Raw genomic sequence first — 15041 nt, forward strand, 5'->3', positions numbered from 1 at the left:
GGTTTCCTTCACCCTCACTGTTTCCATATGTCATGCTAGCTCACTTCTGCCAGCAAAAGATTACGATAACCATCGGCCACCACTAGGTGGAGCCAAACACTCCTTCATTAAACACACAGAGCGCCTCCATCATAGTAATTCTGTAATGGTGTGAGTGTGAAAATGTTTATGTGCCAGTGACATTTCTGGCCTCAGCTTTTGCAGATCAACACTGCATGTTTACGTCTGCAGGGGAGAAACGGATGTGTCCGACCTGTGTAAACTTGGAGCCGATTCGAGGCAACATCATTCTTGTTATGCCTTAATAAGGCAGTGTTCTCCGTCTGTCCGGCATTCACAGCTTAGTTCTGCGTAGAGCCAGGCCACATGCTTATGCAATCACTGTCATCACAAAGCATGCTGGGTGAGCACCATTTATCTCAACGTCTCCTTTCCTCTGGTTTTTAAATATATAAAAACCCTGATACCACTTTTTAAGTGACAGTGTTTAGATAAAATAATGACGCATTGTTATCTCCTAAGTAGTAGATACGGCACAGCTGACAGTAGAGAGAGATCAGAACAAGCAGTGCCAAAATATGTCACTAATAATTAATGTCCCGTTCTACTGATTCCCCGTTTTTCCTGGTCCCTTCAGGAGAGGGTGATGAGGGTCGGGGTGGGAGTGGCTCACGGTGGCTCTGAAAAACTCACTCACTCACTCCAGCATCAGAGTTGAGTTGAGTTGAGTGTATGTGACCTTTCTAGATCAGACCGCAAAGCCTTTCCTCTGGACAGCCGCAGTGAGATTGGTGAGCTTCATCTTTATATGCTTCTTATTTTGCAAGATTTTAGGGAGAATTTTGTTGTTTTTCTATTTATCTTTCAGTTCAATGATTGTGTGATTACATAACAGCTATTACACCAGTGTAAGAGCAAATTGTTGAGCGGTTATATAAATTCCACCAACATTATTATGTGTTATTAGGGTAAAACTGTATTATGGCATCCACAAACAATATTACCCATTCTGCTAGCTTCAGCCCACACATTATTCCCAACACATGCTGACATACAGCAGCAAAGAGCATCTGGACACTTGAGGCTCATTGACTTTTAATTAACTGGTCAACACAGGTGTCCTGTTAGAGTAACTATTTAGTTTATGACATTGACTGTGAAGATGATCCACTAACATTTGACAACTATGGAGCCCCTTAAGGGACATGGTGATGGGGGGGGAAATATGAGATTATATTTCAATGCCTTTGTGTTTGCTCGTAAAACTTTTGGGTAACACTTAATTTTAATGGTCCGCTTTAGATATCCTACTGACTGCAAGTAACTTTGCAACTACATGTCAGCTAACAGTCATTAGAGTATTAGTAGACTGTCTACTTATTATCTGCTAACGCTTTATTTTGATGCTCCATCAACAGATATTCTACTGACTATAAGTAACTTTGCAACTACATGGCAACTTATTCTACTTGAACACCTAACCCTAAACTAACAGTCTACTAATACTCTAATGACAGTTAGTTGACATGTAGTTGACAAGTTACTTATTAGTAAAATGTCTAAAGTGGACCATCAAAGTTTAATCAGCTTTTGTGTTCCCCCAAGAAACTTTGCATTCGCTCACAAAATAATGCAAAAACAGGTAATAGACTTTATATAAGGTGGAATGAAAAACTTTAGTTCAATGCTTTTGCTAGTGAACATAGAATTTTTGTGGCCGCATGCAAAGTATCTCAGGGAAACTTAAAACTTTTGTGACCAAAAACAAAACTGCTGCTGGAAATAATATGAGGTTGGTATATTTGTAATGCAGGGCTCCAGACTAACTTTTTTTATTAGGAGCGCTGTAGCCCCTGACTTAAAATTTTAGGAGTGCAAGCAGAAAATTTAGGGGCACACCTTAAATCACCTTGCAATGCAATTATTCATATTTCCCCCCCCCCCCCCCCCCCACATAACTGTATTACTGACAAATGCTTTGATAATAAATAGATTTAACGTACAGAAATTACAATGTGCAGTTTTATTTTAAGTTCGCAGGGCTCCAGGGTAACATTTGAGGGTAGAAGCACTAAGTTCTACAGAAAGTATTTGGTAGCACTGGGATGACAAAGCACTGAGCTTAATTTGAGGTGTATAGATAAAGTTAACTTTAATTGTTATCATTCATAATGTCTTAATATTAATTCAAAAGCAAAATGAGTGACAAAATAGCTATTAGGGAGTGAAAATAGCCAATAAGCATCCTCTATGTTTACAATGGTAATTTAATCTTTTTCCTTTTTTTTGTGTATTTTGAGTTTTCCTACTTCTTGAAACTTTTAGTTTTATAAATAGGGACAATCTTTAAAGGATGAACAAAAAATGATTTGGCCAACACATTAAAAATAACATTTAAATATGATATTATAGTTTTCAAGTGCTGGAAAAAGATATGTGTAGGCTACTGTTATAATCTTAGTTACAGTTAATGTTACTACATTAAATCCATGGTGAATGTTGCTGATCTGTGGACCTAAAGCCTTCTATAACTTGTTCGTTCATGGCACGTTTCTCCTGGTTTCCACGTCAGTGCTGTTTGATCTGATATGGTTTATAACAGAATTCTGCGTCGAATCTGAAAGTTTCTCACTGGATCTCGCAGCAATGTTATTAATTCTGTCGCGAAATCAATGGATTTCTTCACTGGATCTCAACGATGTAACGGTGTTGCGTGATCGAGATCCGCCCGCGACTGGCGAGAGAAGCTCTGCGCTGTCTATTATTGGTTCGAACTATTAAACGGTCCGTGAAGCAGAAATGAGTAGCGCAGTTTTTTTCCGCTTTCATTTTGTTTCCATTTATTAACATGTTACTCTATGCTTGAGGCTGAGATTGTGTCTAACTATCGTATTGTGTTTAAACTGCGAAGTGCCTGCACTGTCTGCAAACTTCGTGTTCCCCGCAGTTCTGGGGAAGCGACTGCAACATTCGCAGTTCATTAAGTTCGTCTCATTACAGTACCTCAACCAGTTGAATTCTCTCAGCCAGTCTTCCCGAAAATGGTGGGTTCGGGACTTTATCACCTCACAAACCTCTGACTCTGAATCATCATCCGACTGTGTCTGTGACATTGATATTTGTCTCCGTTAGTCTGTTTCCTTCCCACAGACGTTTACGCGCGGTCGCGCGCTCGATTATCTCTAGGACCCTCCCCCTCCACACATTAGCCAGTTACAGTGGCCATTCCCTATTCTTCTCACACTCGTCATCATTGGCCTGCTACACATTCCGGATTCATTGACGCGCGCGCCCCTTCCATGTTTAACGTAAAAAAAAAAATTACTGGTCGCACATGTGCGACTGGATGTAAAATTCAGTCGCACACTCTCCAATTTTGAGTTTCTTGGGGGAACTCAATAATTTTAGAGAATAACGAGAATAAAAAGCATTGAAATATAATGTTCCTCCCATCATATTTTTTTTTCAATAACCATGTTTTCCATAGACAAAAATGCTTCATTTTAAACAGTATGTATTGTTTTAGCATTAAAACCTAAGAATTTCTCTCTTTTTTTGCTTAAAAAGTGCACTTGTACTATCTTTCTTTAAAATAAATGCCACTTGGTTTGATATTTTCTATCTAATCTCAGTCTTAAAGATAGGGATGCACCAATATGAAAATTCACCAAATAGGGATTCACCAAATATGAAAATTTGAAAGCCGATAGCCAAAAAATTTTCGGTTAAATTTAAAATCTGAATTTTTATATAATTTTTGAGACTCTGTTTACAAAAATGAAAGTCTCACCATTAAAAGCCATGTCCCAAACACACAATTATAATGTTCTCATTTTAATCTTATGAAGCTATATAGTTCAGGCAAAAATGAAGATTCTGTCATCATTTACTCATCCTCAGGTTGTTCCAAACCTGTATGACTGACTTTCTTCTGTAGAACACACACACACACAAAAAGATATTTTAAAAAGGTCTTTCTTTTGTTTGTTTGTTTGTTTGTTTTTTCATTCAGTGAAAGTCAAATGGTGTTTTTTTGGACCACAGGAAATGGATAAGAAATAGTTTTCATTCTTCAAAATATCTTATTTCCACAGAAGAAAGAAAGTCATACAAGTTTGGAACGACATGGAAATTATGAAGGAATGTTCATCCCTGTAAATAGTCTCCACTCATAAATCTCTTTGTTTGTGTTTGGATCTCAGTTGGTTTACAGGACGACAGGAAGAAGGTGTGACAGATATCCTAAGCTTCTGCATGGTTAATGTCAGCGCCAACCAACATGGTTTTGTTTATGTTGAGATGAATGTTTGCTGTTTAAATGTCCTTTTCCATTTATATTGATGCACACAGTCATCATTATGTGTGGCTGGAAGCAGCGTGACATTTAATCTGTGAGAAAACAATCACGCTAAATATTTTTTACTAATGAAACCTGTTTGTTCAGAAGCCGCTCAAACCCTTTGGCTGTGACTAGTTATATCAGCGTTTAATAGCTACAGACTATCTTGCTATCCCTGTACTAGAAGTTCTCACACAAAGCTTTCAGCTAGAACATCTCTCCTTCATTTTTCCTTTCCATAAACGTACTCCCTCATTCCCACGCACACATGGAGATTTACACATCTCGTAACCTGGCTGCATCAACACCTCCTGTTCCTCCTTCTGTCCCAGCTGTCACTAAAGATGGAGGGTGAGAAGGGAACATTAAAGGCAGGTGTCAAAGAGCAACCTGAACCTGATATGACGGGTCCACTGACAGCCGAACAGCTGGCAGCTATAGAGGATGAAGAGATCCTCAATAATATGGTAAGAGGCAACAATAGGCGCTACAAGTGGAGCAGGCTTTTTATCGTGGGTTGTCTTGACCATATTTAGGAAAGTGTGTTTCCCTTTTGTTTATTGCATGTAATAGCTAGATAAGGCTGTGGATTTCGAGGAGAGGAAAATGATCCGGGCTGCCATGAGAGAACTGCTCAAGAGAAAGAGGGGTGAGGAGTGGGTCATGTCCCTAATGCCACATATTCAATATATATAACTCAAGTCTAACTTGATTCCCGACATGCTTTTTGGTGAATTTTAAAACCTGTCAAGGATCTGGATCACAATCAAAAGGAAAAAAAAAAGTGTTGCGTAAAGAAAATGTTGCATTTTTTTGTATGACATTAATGTAAGCATTATTCATGGTTTGTGCTGCTGTCTTAAGTATTTATGGTAATTATAAGTGGGGAAAAGCATCTGGACAGGGTTATTATCATTGCATCATTGCAATTTTTTTGCATTATAATAATGACAATTTTGGGTGAAAATGTGATAAAATATCATGAAAATAAAAAAAATAGTTGGGGTTTTAAGGGTTATATATTGTTGTATTATACAATATTCTCATATCGTAATAAATCTAGACAATTCTCATTATTCTCAGTGTTATTTCCCATTGGAGTCTCATTATCTTAAAGGCACACTATGCAAGATTTGTACCTTAATATAACAGCTTCAAAATCATTTTGATGGTAAACAAACTCGTAGTTGGGCGAATCATCCCGATAGCAAAGCAACGGGGGGAAGCCGCTGGCAAAACCAACAATGCAAGTTTGAGAGGTGGCGCCACGCTAAATCTCGCGAAAATCACGACTTGCTTTACGGCACGACGTCACATACATCAACAACATATGAAGCAGCCTCTATGGAAGACACTAGCACGCATTTCAGACGTGAATCATGGCAGAGTCGACGAAGAAATCGAAGAAAGCACGGTCGGACGAGTGCAGAGACGGCTCTGCGTGAGTGCTATTTACGACAGTAACGTTAAATACAAGTACTCCACAGCGACTCTAGGGGTCGCTGTTTGACAAAAACGGAAACTGCATAGTGTGCCTTTAATCTCATTATCAATATCATATTCATTATTATCAGCATTATGATACTGTTAAAAATGACTAACAAAATTAATTTACAATTAAAATCAGCATTAAGAAACATGTTAAAGTCAGTAACAAATATGTAAAATAAAAAACTATTTTAATAATATATGATGATACATAAAATACGATTTCTTTTCTGTACAGTTATAAGAATTATATTTTTTATTACAGTAATTTCAAAAGTGGACAGAGGTCAAATGCCACGATAATACAACAATGCAAAACATCTATTCTAAAAATAGGTTGTCATTGTCTTAATAGAATCTCTTATTTATATATATGTAAATTAATATAACCTACCTTTCAAAAGTCCGTAAATTATTTTTAATATTTTTGAAAGAAGTCTCTTATGTTCACCAAGGCTGCATTTATTTGATTAAATATACAGTAAAAAATTTTATATTTTGAAATATTATTACAATTTTAAAAATGTACAAAACTATTTAATTTTTTCTATTTTAATATGTTTTAAAATGTCATTTATTCCCGTGATCAAAGCTGAATTTTCAGCATCATTACGCCAGTCTTCAGTGTCACATGATCCATCAGAATTCATTCTAATATGCTGATTTGATGCGCAAGAAACATTAGGGATGCACCGATATGAAAACTGTGGCCGATATTACCGATAACCGATAATTCTTTATATTTGAAAGCTGATGACCGATATATTGGCCGATAAATCTTAATCCAAATTTTTATATAAATTTTGAGAGCCTGGTTACAAAAACAAAAACCTCACCATTAAAAGCCATGTCCCAAGCACACAATTATAACGTTCTCATTATAATTTCATGTAACTTATATGACAGACTTGTGCTGCACATGTTGCACTTAACTGTATATTCCTTTATTTCCTTTTTTTAAATGATTTCAATCATATTTCAAGCAATTCAAAACCATCATGACGAACAGTGCGCATTTGAAGTGTCTCAGCTGAAGGAAATAATCCATTATTTATCGGCTTTAAGATATCGGCCTAATTTTCTTATTGGGCCGATAACATTATAAATTATCATATCATGCATCCCTAAGAAACATTCATTATTATCAATGTTGAAAACAGTTGTGCTGCTTTATATTTTTGTGGAAACGTGATAAAAAAAAAAATTTCAGGATTCTTTGATGAATAGAAAGTTTAAAACAGGATTTATTTGTATTAGAAATCTTTTGTAACATTATAAATGTCACTTTTGATTAATGCATCCATGCTCAATAAAAGTAATTTCTTTTAAAATAAAACATTTACTGACCTCAAACTTTTTGAACAGTATTGTGATAAATATAACCCAGACATGTTCTTGACAGGTTTCATGAGATTCCACCTTTAAAGGTATTGTAGGTAGGATTTTTATAAAAAACTTATTTTCCAAATTTGTTTAAACTTTATTTATATATCAAAACATAATTGAAATGTAAGTACTCTGAAAAAGAAAGTATAAAAATCGAGTGTCTGTAGACCTCTCACGACTGTTTTAAAGACAGCTCATTATTTCCATTCACTCCACCCCCTCCCTTCTGGGATCCTTCCAAAGCCACGCCCCCAAAACACATGAACGCGCGACGCCGACCGCTGAGCTGAAGACGCATTATTTACCTGAGACGAGTGGAGAGGAAGGAGTGCAGTGCATGTAGTGACATCATGTCAGAATCACATGTTATAAAAAAAATCTAACTTTATCATTATGAAGATAAACAAATAAGATGTATTTTAGTACTCACTATCAAGCTAGCATATTGATATTGGTAAAGTTTAAAATATATATTTTTTGATTCGCTAACGAGCTAGTTATCTATAAGGCAAAGCTAAAAACAGGTTGCATGATACACGTTTTTCCATTACCATCATTTACACTGTGATGAAGATGAATTTCGTGTAAGATTCATAACATATATGGTGTTCTGCATGTAAGAGTTTCCATGATGAAAGCATTGTTGACTCTGATGAGGACTACACTCCAGAGACAAGTACCGCATCGTCAGCTCGAGGACAGGTCCGGGGTCGAGGGCGAAGCAGAGGAGGTCGTGCAAGAGGCCGTGCAACTAGGGTCCGAGGATATTGACACGCGTTTTATTCAAAGACTTTTTGTTCATTACCTTTTCTAGTACTGTCTTCCTTTTTGCCTTGTTTGCCTTCGCTAACTGCATATGCCGGTAATGTGAATTTTTGATTGCTCTTTCTCTGCCATTGTTTTGCTATTCCTAGGTTCCGTGCCTCTTGAATTCCTCAAATCAAACGGGTGCGCGCGCATATGGGCAGATCCTGTGTGGCAAAAGGGTGGTTGCCATGGTTGCGAGAGAGTGACAGTTGCCTAAGCCAATCCTTTGTTTCGTCCCGAATGGAAATAATGAGCTGTGTTTAATACAGATTAAACGGTCTAGAGTCACTCGATTTTTATACTCTTTTTATCAGAGTACTTACATTTTAATTATGCATTGATATATATAAAAAGTTTAAACAAATTTGGAAAAAAGTTTTTTATAACAATCCTGCCTACACTACCTTTAAGAGTCACTACTATTACACAAACAACCACAGGAAGTAAACTCAACAGAATAAACCACTACTAGTATTTGTTTAACTTTTCTATACAGAATGAAAAACACAATAGTTTGTTTATTCTTTTTTGTGAGTGAAAAATGTCCTCCTCTCGTCTCTATCTCTCTCAGAAAGGCGTGATAGGGAGCGGGCGGCCCGGATGGAGAACCTGCGTCAGCAGGGTAGCGGAGGCAAGACAGCTGCTGGACTGAATAAAGACCAGAAAGCCGCTAATAACACGAGCGGCGCTCAGTTCAACGCACACAGTGAGTACTCTTGAGGATCTGAACACTATGTACATTTACTGCAGTTCTTCTAACTGCAAGGCTTTGATAACCTCCCCTTTCTCTTTTTACTTCAATTCGGTACAGAGAAGGCTCAGGCAAAAACATTTTCAACACCAACCTCTACTGTCTCTTCAAAAACTGTGGGCAGGTGAGTCATTCCTAGAGGCCTGGCAGGATGACAGGGATGAATCCCATCGTCTGATTGTTTTATTTTTTCTCTTAAAGCCCTGCTCAATCCCATGTGGCCAGGGATAAAAAAGTGCCGGGTGGCTCGGCAGTCGGGGGGACAAACACTAAAGATGTCAAACAGATGCTGCTGGACTGGTGTCGTGTCAAGACTGAACCATATGAGGTGGGCCTGAAGAGAGCAAATAAGATCAAATCAAACAGTTTCTGTTTTGCTATACATTTCTCTGGCTCTGCAACCCTCCCTGTGTGAATCTCATGGAAACATGTCCAGATCACATTTCACCCCAAAATATTAAAAAAGAAAAAGAAAATCAAACCTATCGTAAGGATTTCTTTTGCATTTTGATATTTGTATGACAATTAAGCACGTTTTCCCTCTCATTCTCATTACTGTAATGCTTACTATTTTTTTAATACCATATTTGTAAGACCGATTATGCTTAATGATCATTCCCTTTTTTACTGTATTACTGCCAAAAATAATGTAATGTTTTTTTTTTAAGCAATTAAAAAAAAAAATCTAACTCAGCAGAAATTGTTTTACAACAAATGCTTTAATACTTTATATCTTTTTTATTTGCTTTATTACAATGCAAATTAGGAGGGTGGTGGGAAAACCCCAAAATAACCTTAAAGGAGCTGTATGTAAGAAATGTATTTCAATTAATCATAAAATGGCCCTGATATGTCACTAGACATTAAGAAATCATGTTCATTTCAAATACTAATATCACTGACAACAGTAGTCCGGCCAGGATATTGTCATTTAAAAAGTGAAGTTGCAGCCCTCAACTGATGTTGATGTTGTCATGTTGTGTTTTGGCCTGAAGCGCCACCCTCCACCTATCTACCAATCACGAAGTCAGTAGTGTTTCAGCATCCGGGTTGCCAGCTCAGCTCTAGTTACCACAGCTGCAGCTACAAACGTTCGTGCTGGATCCTGCAGCCTATCTGGCAACCTCGAGTCAGGGGGAGGGGGAGGGGATACACCGCTCTACAGTAATTTGAAAGTGATTGCAGTACCAGTTTTGGCCACAATCTTACATACGGCTCCTTCAAAGGTCCTGATATACTTCAAGCGTAATCGAAGAACAAACTGGTGTGATGTCATTTCAAACAAAGTTGGGCCAAAACTAAGTTAGTTTGGAATTCATTACAGGAGTTAACAGCTTGCCAAAGCAAACTTTCCAGAAAAAATTCGATCTGGCTGGTAAACACCTTTGAACAACCATTGGCCTGTGGTGATTATGTAATAGAAGAGCTGATTTATAGTAGAAACTGAAGTTGTAATTCTAATCAAAAAATTTCAGACACTGACACAGTTTTTTCGCTGCTTTCTTTAAAGTTCCCCTGTAGTTAATAATTGTATCCCTTTAACAAATTTAAAAGTTTTTTCCTGTGAAAAAAAAAAACTTCATGCCTTAAAATACCTTGAATGTGAATATACAGCCTTGTTTAATTTAATCTACGTCGAGCCATGAATATGCTAATTAGCCCCGCCTCCACTCACTCACACCAGCTCACAGATTCACTCGGCCAACTTTACTGTAGTAAACACTGCACAATGGTATCGCTCTTTACAACGTCGGACACATAACAGTAATTTATATGATTAGCCTTTTGCTTGACTAAGTTATCAAACCGCTAATAATGAGTTGCTAATGTTACACAAACTATGTTCCCGTTTACCATCTCACACCGTGTCCTAACTACACGCTACGCGATAAAAGGTTATTTTCCATGTTAATCAGAGTTTTTGTCCTAACCAGCCGCGACGGCGACAGACAACAATTTTATTTTAGAAACGGTTTCTATTTTGTGTGGCAATGATAATCTCAGATACTGTTTATGTGCTTTATTTAATGTTAAAAGCGTGTAATGTGACTTTGAATATCATTTAGTGCTCCCAGCTTTGTAGCTGTAAAAGCAACAATGGATAATTCACCTCAGATCTTGAAATTAAACAAATGGAAACAAGAACGTTCAAACAAGTGTATTATTTGACAAAGATTGTTTTAGTAACTCAGTAACCTATGTATTTTTAATAATGTTTAAATGGTGTAATATTTGTGAAACTGATTATGTAGCCTACTTACCCATTTTCTTGCGAGTGCCGTTACTCTCTGGTGCCGTGCACTCGCAGCGAGACTCCGCCCACACGCTGTTCCGATTGGCTGTGGGTTTTGATTGATTTTGACGCATATCGTAGTCGCGTCGTGTCTAGTGTTGACCCACAAATTATTTGTCGCTGGAATCTTATCGCATCGAGTCTGGTTAGGACATGGTGTAACAATCACCAGAAACGCTTGCAACTTGTTGACTTATGAATTTGCACACCTGGTTTGTCTTACAGCACATCAAAAACACCACATAGGCATATAAACAGCATTAAAAGCTTGATTTTCACCACAGGGACTTCTATTGTATAAATCTATTGTATAAAGTGCTATATAAAAAAAAGTGGTGACATGACTTGAGAACTGAATTGCAGAGCTCAGACAAACATCCACATCACTATGATCAGATGCTTTCTTAACTGTTGTTTTCTCACCACTGTCATTTTAGTTATGTGTTTACTTTGTTATTGAGAGAAAAGCGTGCAACACTTACATAATCATTCATCTAAATGTGGGCGCCGTCAGGATGTTCAATAACAGTATACCACCTGTCACGTATTTCAAGCTTCTTTTTTTCCCAACATGTAGAATGAAAAATAACTTTGCTCTGAGTATATCAGGGCCTTAATGGTCTTAAAAATAAGCTTAATTTTCTTTAAACAAAATATGATTTAACAAAAAAAAAAGTGTTCTTATACTTGTTTCTATGTTTAGGGTGTGAAAATCCAAAATTTCTCCTCTAGCTGGGCAGACGGTCTGGCGTTTTGTGCCCTAGTGCACAGGTTTTTCCCTGAGGGCTTTGAATATTGCACTCTCGACCCCTATGATCGCAGGGCCAACTTTGAGAAGGCGTTCAAGACTGCAGAGTAAGACATGACACTAATATTGCATCCTCATCTGCATCACATGAAGAAATGTTATATATCACCCGAAAAAGGATGAAATTTTAATCATATAAAATAATATAATACAAAATAAATATTATAATAATTACATAATTTATAACAATTTCCTAATATTAATAATAGTAATATATTTCATCATTTAATATAATTAATTTTATAATTATACTTAATAATTATATTATACTTAAAATATAATGTATTTAACAACTTTTTAAATTACTTTTAGGAGACTAGCTGACTGTCCTCCCCTGCTGGACGTTGACGACTTGATGCGGATGCGAGAGCCCGACTGGAAGTGTGTGTACACGTATATCCAAGAGTTCTACCGCTGCCTAGTAGAGAAAGGCCTCGTCAAGACTAAAAAGAAGATGCCATAGAAACTTTTTTGAGCGTTTTCACTGTAAATGACCAATGGGCCACAACAGGTACACAACATAGCGCACATGTGACCTGACCTGCAGCTTTTACCTAAGATCAGACAGATAGTCTATTATACTCATGCTCTTCTCTGTTTCATAAAAGCACATGCAGTGGACGAGGATTATAGCCTGCGTGTTTAGCACTAGGGTACAGCTGGGGCTCTGAAACAGCGCATTCCAGTAAGATTACACATGCATTAATCTCAGTCTATGCTTAGAGATTGTGTGAAAGTGTGTGTGTGTGTGTGTGTGTGTGTGTATACGCAGAAGGCTTTTTATGGTACTGCTACTCCCTGTTTTGAATGCACTCCAGCACAGAGACATCAGGCTTATAAGGGCATGAGATCTAATACACAATTATTCTTAACTCAGATTAATCGTTTGTTTAAAAATATAGACAGGGAACTTTTGCTATTATTGAAACGCGTTCAGAAAGGACAACAAAGTCTAAAGCCCGAAAGAAATGTCTCTTTCGTCTCCTTCAGAATAGAAGTGTCACCTGATTTTGCTTATAGGGTGAAATATGACAGCTTTCTCTCATCTTGTTCAGGATGTGCATTGTACTGAGCCCTTGCTTGGTACTAGAAAATGACCCTAGAACTGCACTAAGAGAGATTAGGTCCAATAAAACCTCTCACTCAGGGATAGACAGGCACTCGAGGCCTGTGACATGCCTGTAAGTCTTGTTTGTGGCCAATGGTAATTTTTAAGTGCTTTTAAAATGTCCTCGACACTATTTGCTGCATGGCTAATGACTTAAGTGCACCATAAAAATATGACTTTCAAATATAATAAAAAATTATTTAAGTAGGCTATTATTAGTATCTTTAGTCATACAAGTACAGTTGCTGTCAATCTGTATCACTGTTCTGGTTTGATTAAATTATGGGTGTTATTTTCCTCCCACAGTGCATCACCAACTGTTTGCCAAGTATTATTAAATGTGACATTCTTCCCTGTGCTTTTTTTTTCACTTTACTAACACGTACACACACACACACACACACACAATTTAATGTATTATTGGATTTTAGTGATAAACCAAATAATACCACAGAACAGCACAAAATTCATCAAATCACTAGCAAGTACATTGAGGACACAGTAAAATAAAACTATAAATTGATTACTAATTAAAACACTATTCTCAGGAAAATGTGTTCCCTTTCAGTTGGGTAACGTTCGACTTAGTCGATCGTACCGACTGTATGGGATAACGCCTAGTGAGCCCGATCACTCTGATTACTCTTAAAATCAAGCCAACAAGCTTTGGCAGGTGCGTAATCAACGTCCCGCCTTACCCTGCGGGTATAAACACGGAAGTGGATGCACCTACCAGTTATCTTTTGCTTTCGGAGCTGATCGGTTCATTCTGATGGTCACTGATCAAGCGACTATACAACGGGTGTGCTGGTGTTCTTCTGGATCTGAGAGTTACGGTGAGTGGTAATCCGCCCACTGTGGCCCCGTGGATCCCTCCCATTTCTCTGGCATAGCAGCCAGGGGAAGCTCACCAGGAATGCGTCGGTCCCTCTATGATGGACCGACCGGACATTTCTTTTGGGGCGACTCCGGACGATGGGATGTCCATCGCAGCATCAGAGGAGGAGCTTGATTTGACAGAGGAAGACTCTGTGCCGTTGCCCTCCTCCGGGAGGGTGGCGACGCCAATGTTTGATCCTGAGATGACGGCTATGCTCAAGAAGGCCGCCGAGGCGGTCGTGCTCGTGTGGAATACTCCACTGCATCCCGAACCGTCTTGGTTGGATGATTGGTTTCTTGGAGCAGGCCGGTCTGGTTCTCAGCCCGCCGCTCCGGTACCTTTCTTTCCTGAAGTGCATGAGGAGCTCACTAGGTCGTGGAAGGTACCTTTCTCTGCCAGAAACAGGCTTGGTAGCTCCTCCTCCCTCACTACCCTCGATGGAGGTGCGGATAAGGGTTATGAGGCGATCCCCCCAGTGGAGCGGTCTGTTGCGATGCAACTGTGTCCAGCGATCGCTACCTCCTGGAAGGGAGACCCTCGTCTCCCCTCTAAGGCCTGTAAGTTCTCGTCTGCTTTGGCGGGTAGAGCTTACAAGGCCTGTGGGCAGGCCGCATCTTCGCTGCATGCCATGGCGTTGCTTCAGGTCCACCAGGCCCAGGCACTAATGGACATGCACGAGAGTAGTGCAGATCGTGAGCTCATGGGTGAGCTCCGCACTGCAACCGATTTGGCCCTCCGGGGTACAAAGGTTGCAGCTCGCGCGATCGGTCTGGCGATGTCCACCTTGGTGGTACAGGAGCGCCATCTCTGGCTCAACCTGGCGGATATGAGGGAAGCGGACAAGGTTCGGTTCCTGGACTCCCCCATTTCCCAGGTTGGGTTATTCGGTGACGCGGTGGAGAACTTCGCCCAAAATGTAGGTACCGCTGGCCCTGCTTTTACGGGGAGTGAGCGGCGGAACAGACATACACAAACAAAGACTCCCCCCGGTCGTCCACCGAGGGGAGTCTTTGTTTGTGTATGTCTGTTCCGCCGCTGGCTCCCCGTAAAAGCAGGGCCAGCGGTACCTACATTTTCAAAGAAAGAGCAAATTTCTTTATCCCTGAGCATTAGCAGAGGTGAGCTGTAGGTGTGCAACCCAGGAGCCTGACACCAACAGCCACGTCTGTATCACCAGCCCT

The 15041-nt window shown here is 39.0% G+C and overlaps 1 protein-coding gene across 2 annotated transcripts; it reads left to right on the plus strand.

The window, feature by feature from the left end:
• Positions 1–530: 530 nt before the first annotated feature.
• smtna (smoothelin a) lies at positions 531–13338 on the plus strand. 2 transcript variants are annotated; one of them, XM_084104345.1, is made up of 9 exons: positions 711–791; positions 4203–4228; positions 4672–4806; positions 4913–4988; positions 8592–8726; positions 8832–8895; positions 8973–9099; positions 11768–11919; positions 12185–13338. In XM_084104345.1, exons 3-9 carry the CDS (start codon positions 4684–4686, stop codon positions 12333–12335), a joined length of 828 nt encoding a protein of 275 aa, XP_083960471.1. In that variant the 5' UTR covers positions 711–791; positions 4203–4228; positions 4672–4683; the 3' UTR covers positions 12336–13338. The 2 variants fall into 2 exon arrangements, with proteins under 2 accessions (XP_083960470.1, XP_083960471.1); XM_084104344.1 differs by lacking the exon at positions 4203–4228 and having other exon boundaries at positions 531–791.
• Positions 13339–15041: the final 1703 nt, after the last annotated feature.

Source organism: Abramis brama (assembly GCF_963993115.1).
Source record: "Abramis brama genome assembly, chromosome: 25".
Lineage (NCBI taxonomy): Eukaryota > Metazoa > Chordata > Actinopteri > Cypriniformes > Leuciscidae > Abramis > Abramis brama.

Coding starts and splice junctions, on each gene's coding strand:
- smtna (XM_084104344.1), top strand. CDS start 4,684: ATGGAGGGTGAGAAGGGAACATTAAAGGCAGGTGTCAAAGAGCAACCT. Junction 4,807..4,912: donor AAGAGATCCTCAATAATATG/GTAAGAGGCAAC, acceptor TGCATGTAATAG/CTAGATAAGGCTGTGGATTT. Junction 9,100..11,767: donor TCAAGACTGAACCATATGAG/GTGGGCCTGAAG, acceptor TTCTATGTTTAG/GGTGTGAAAATCCAAAATTT.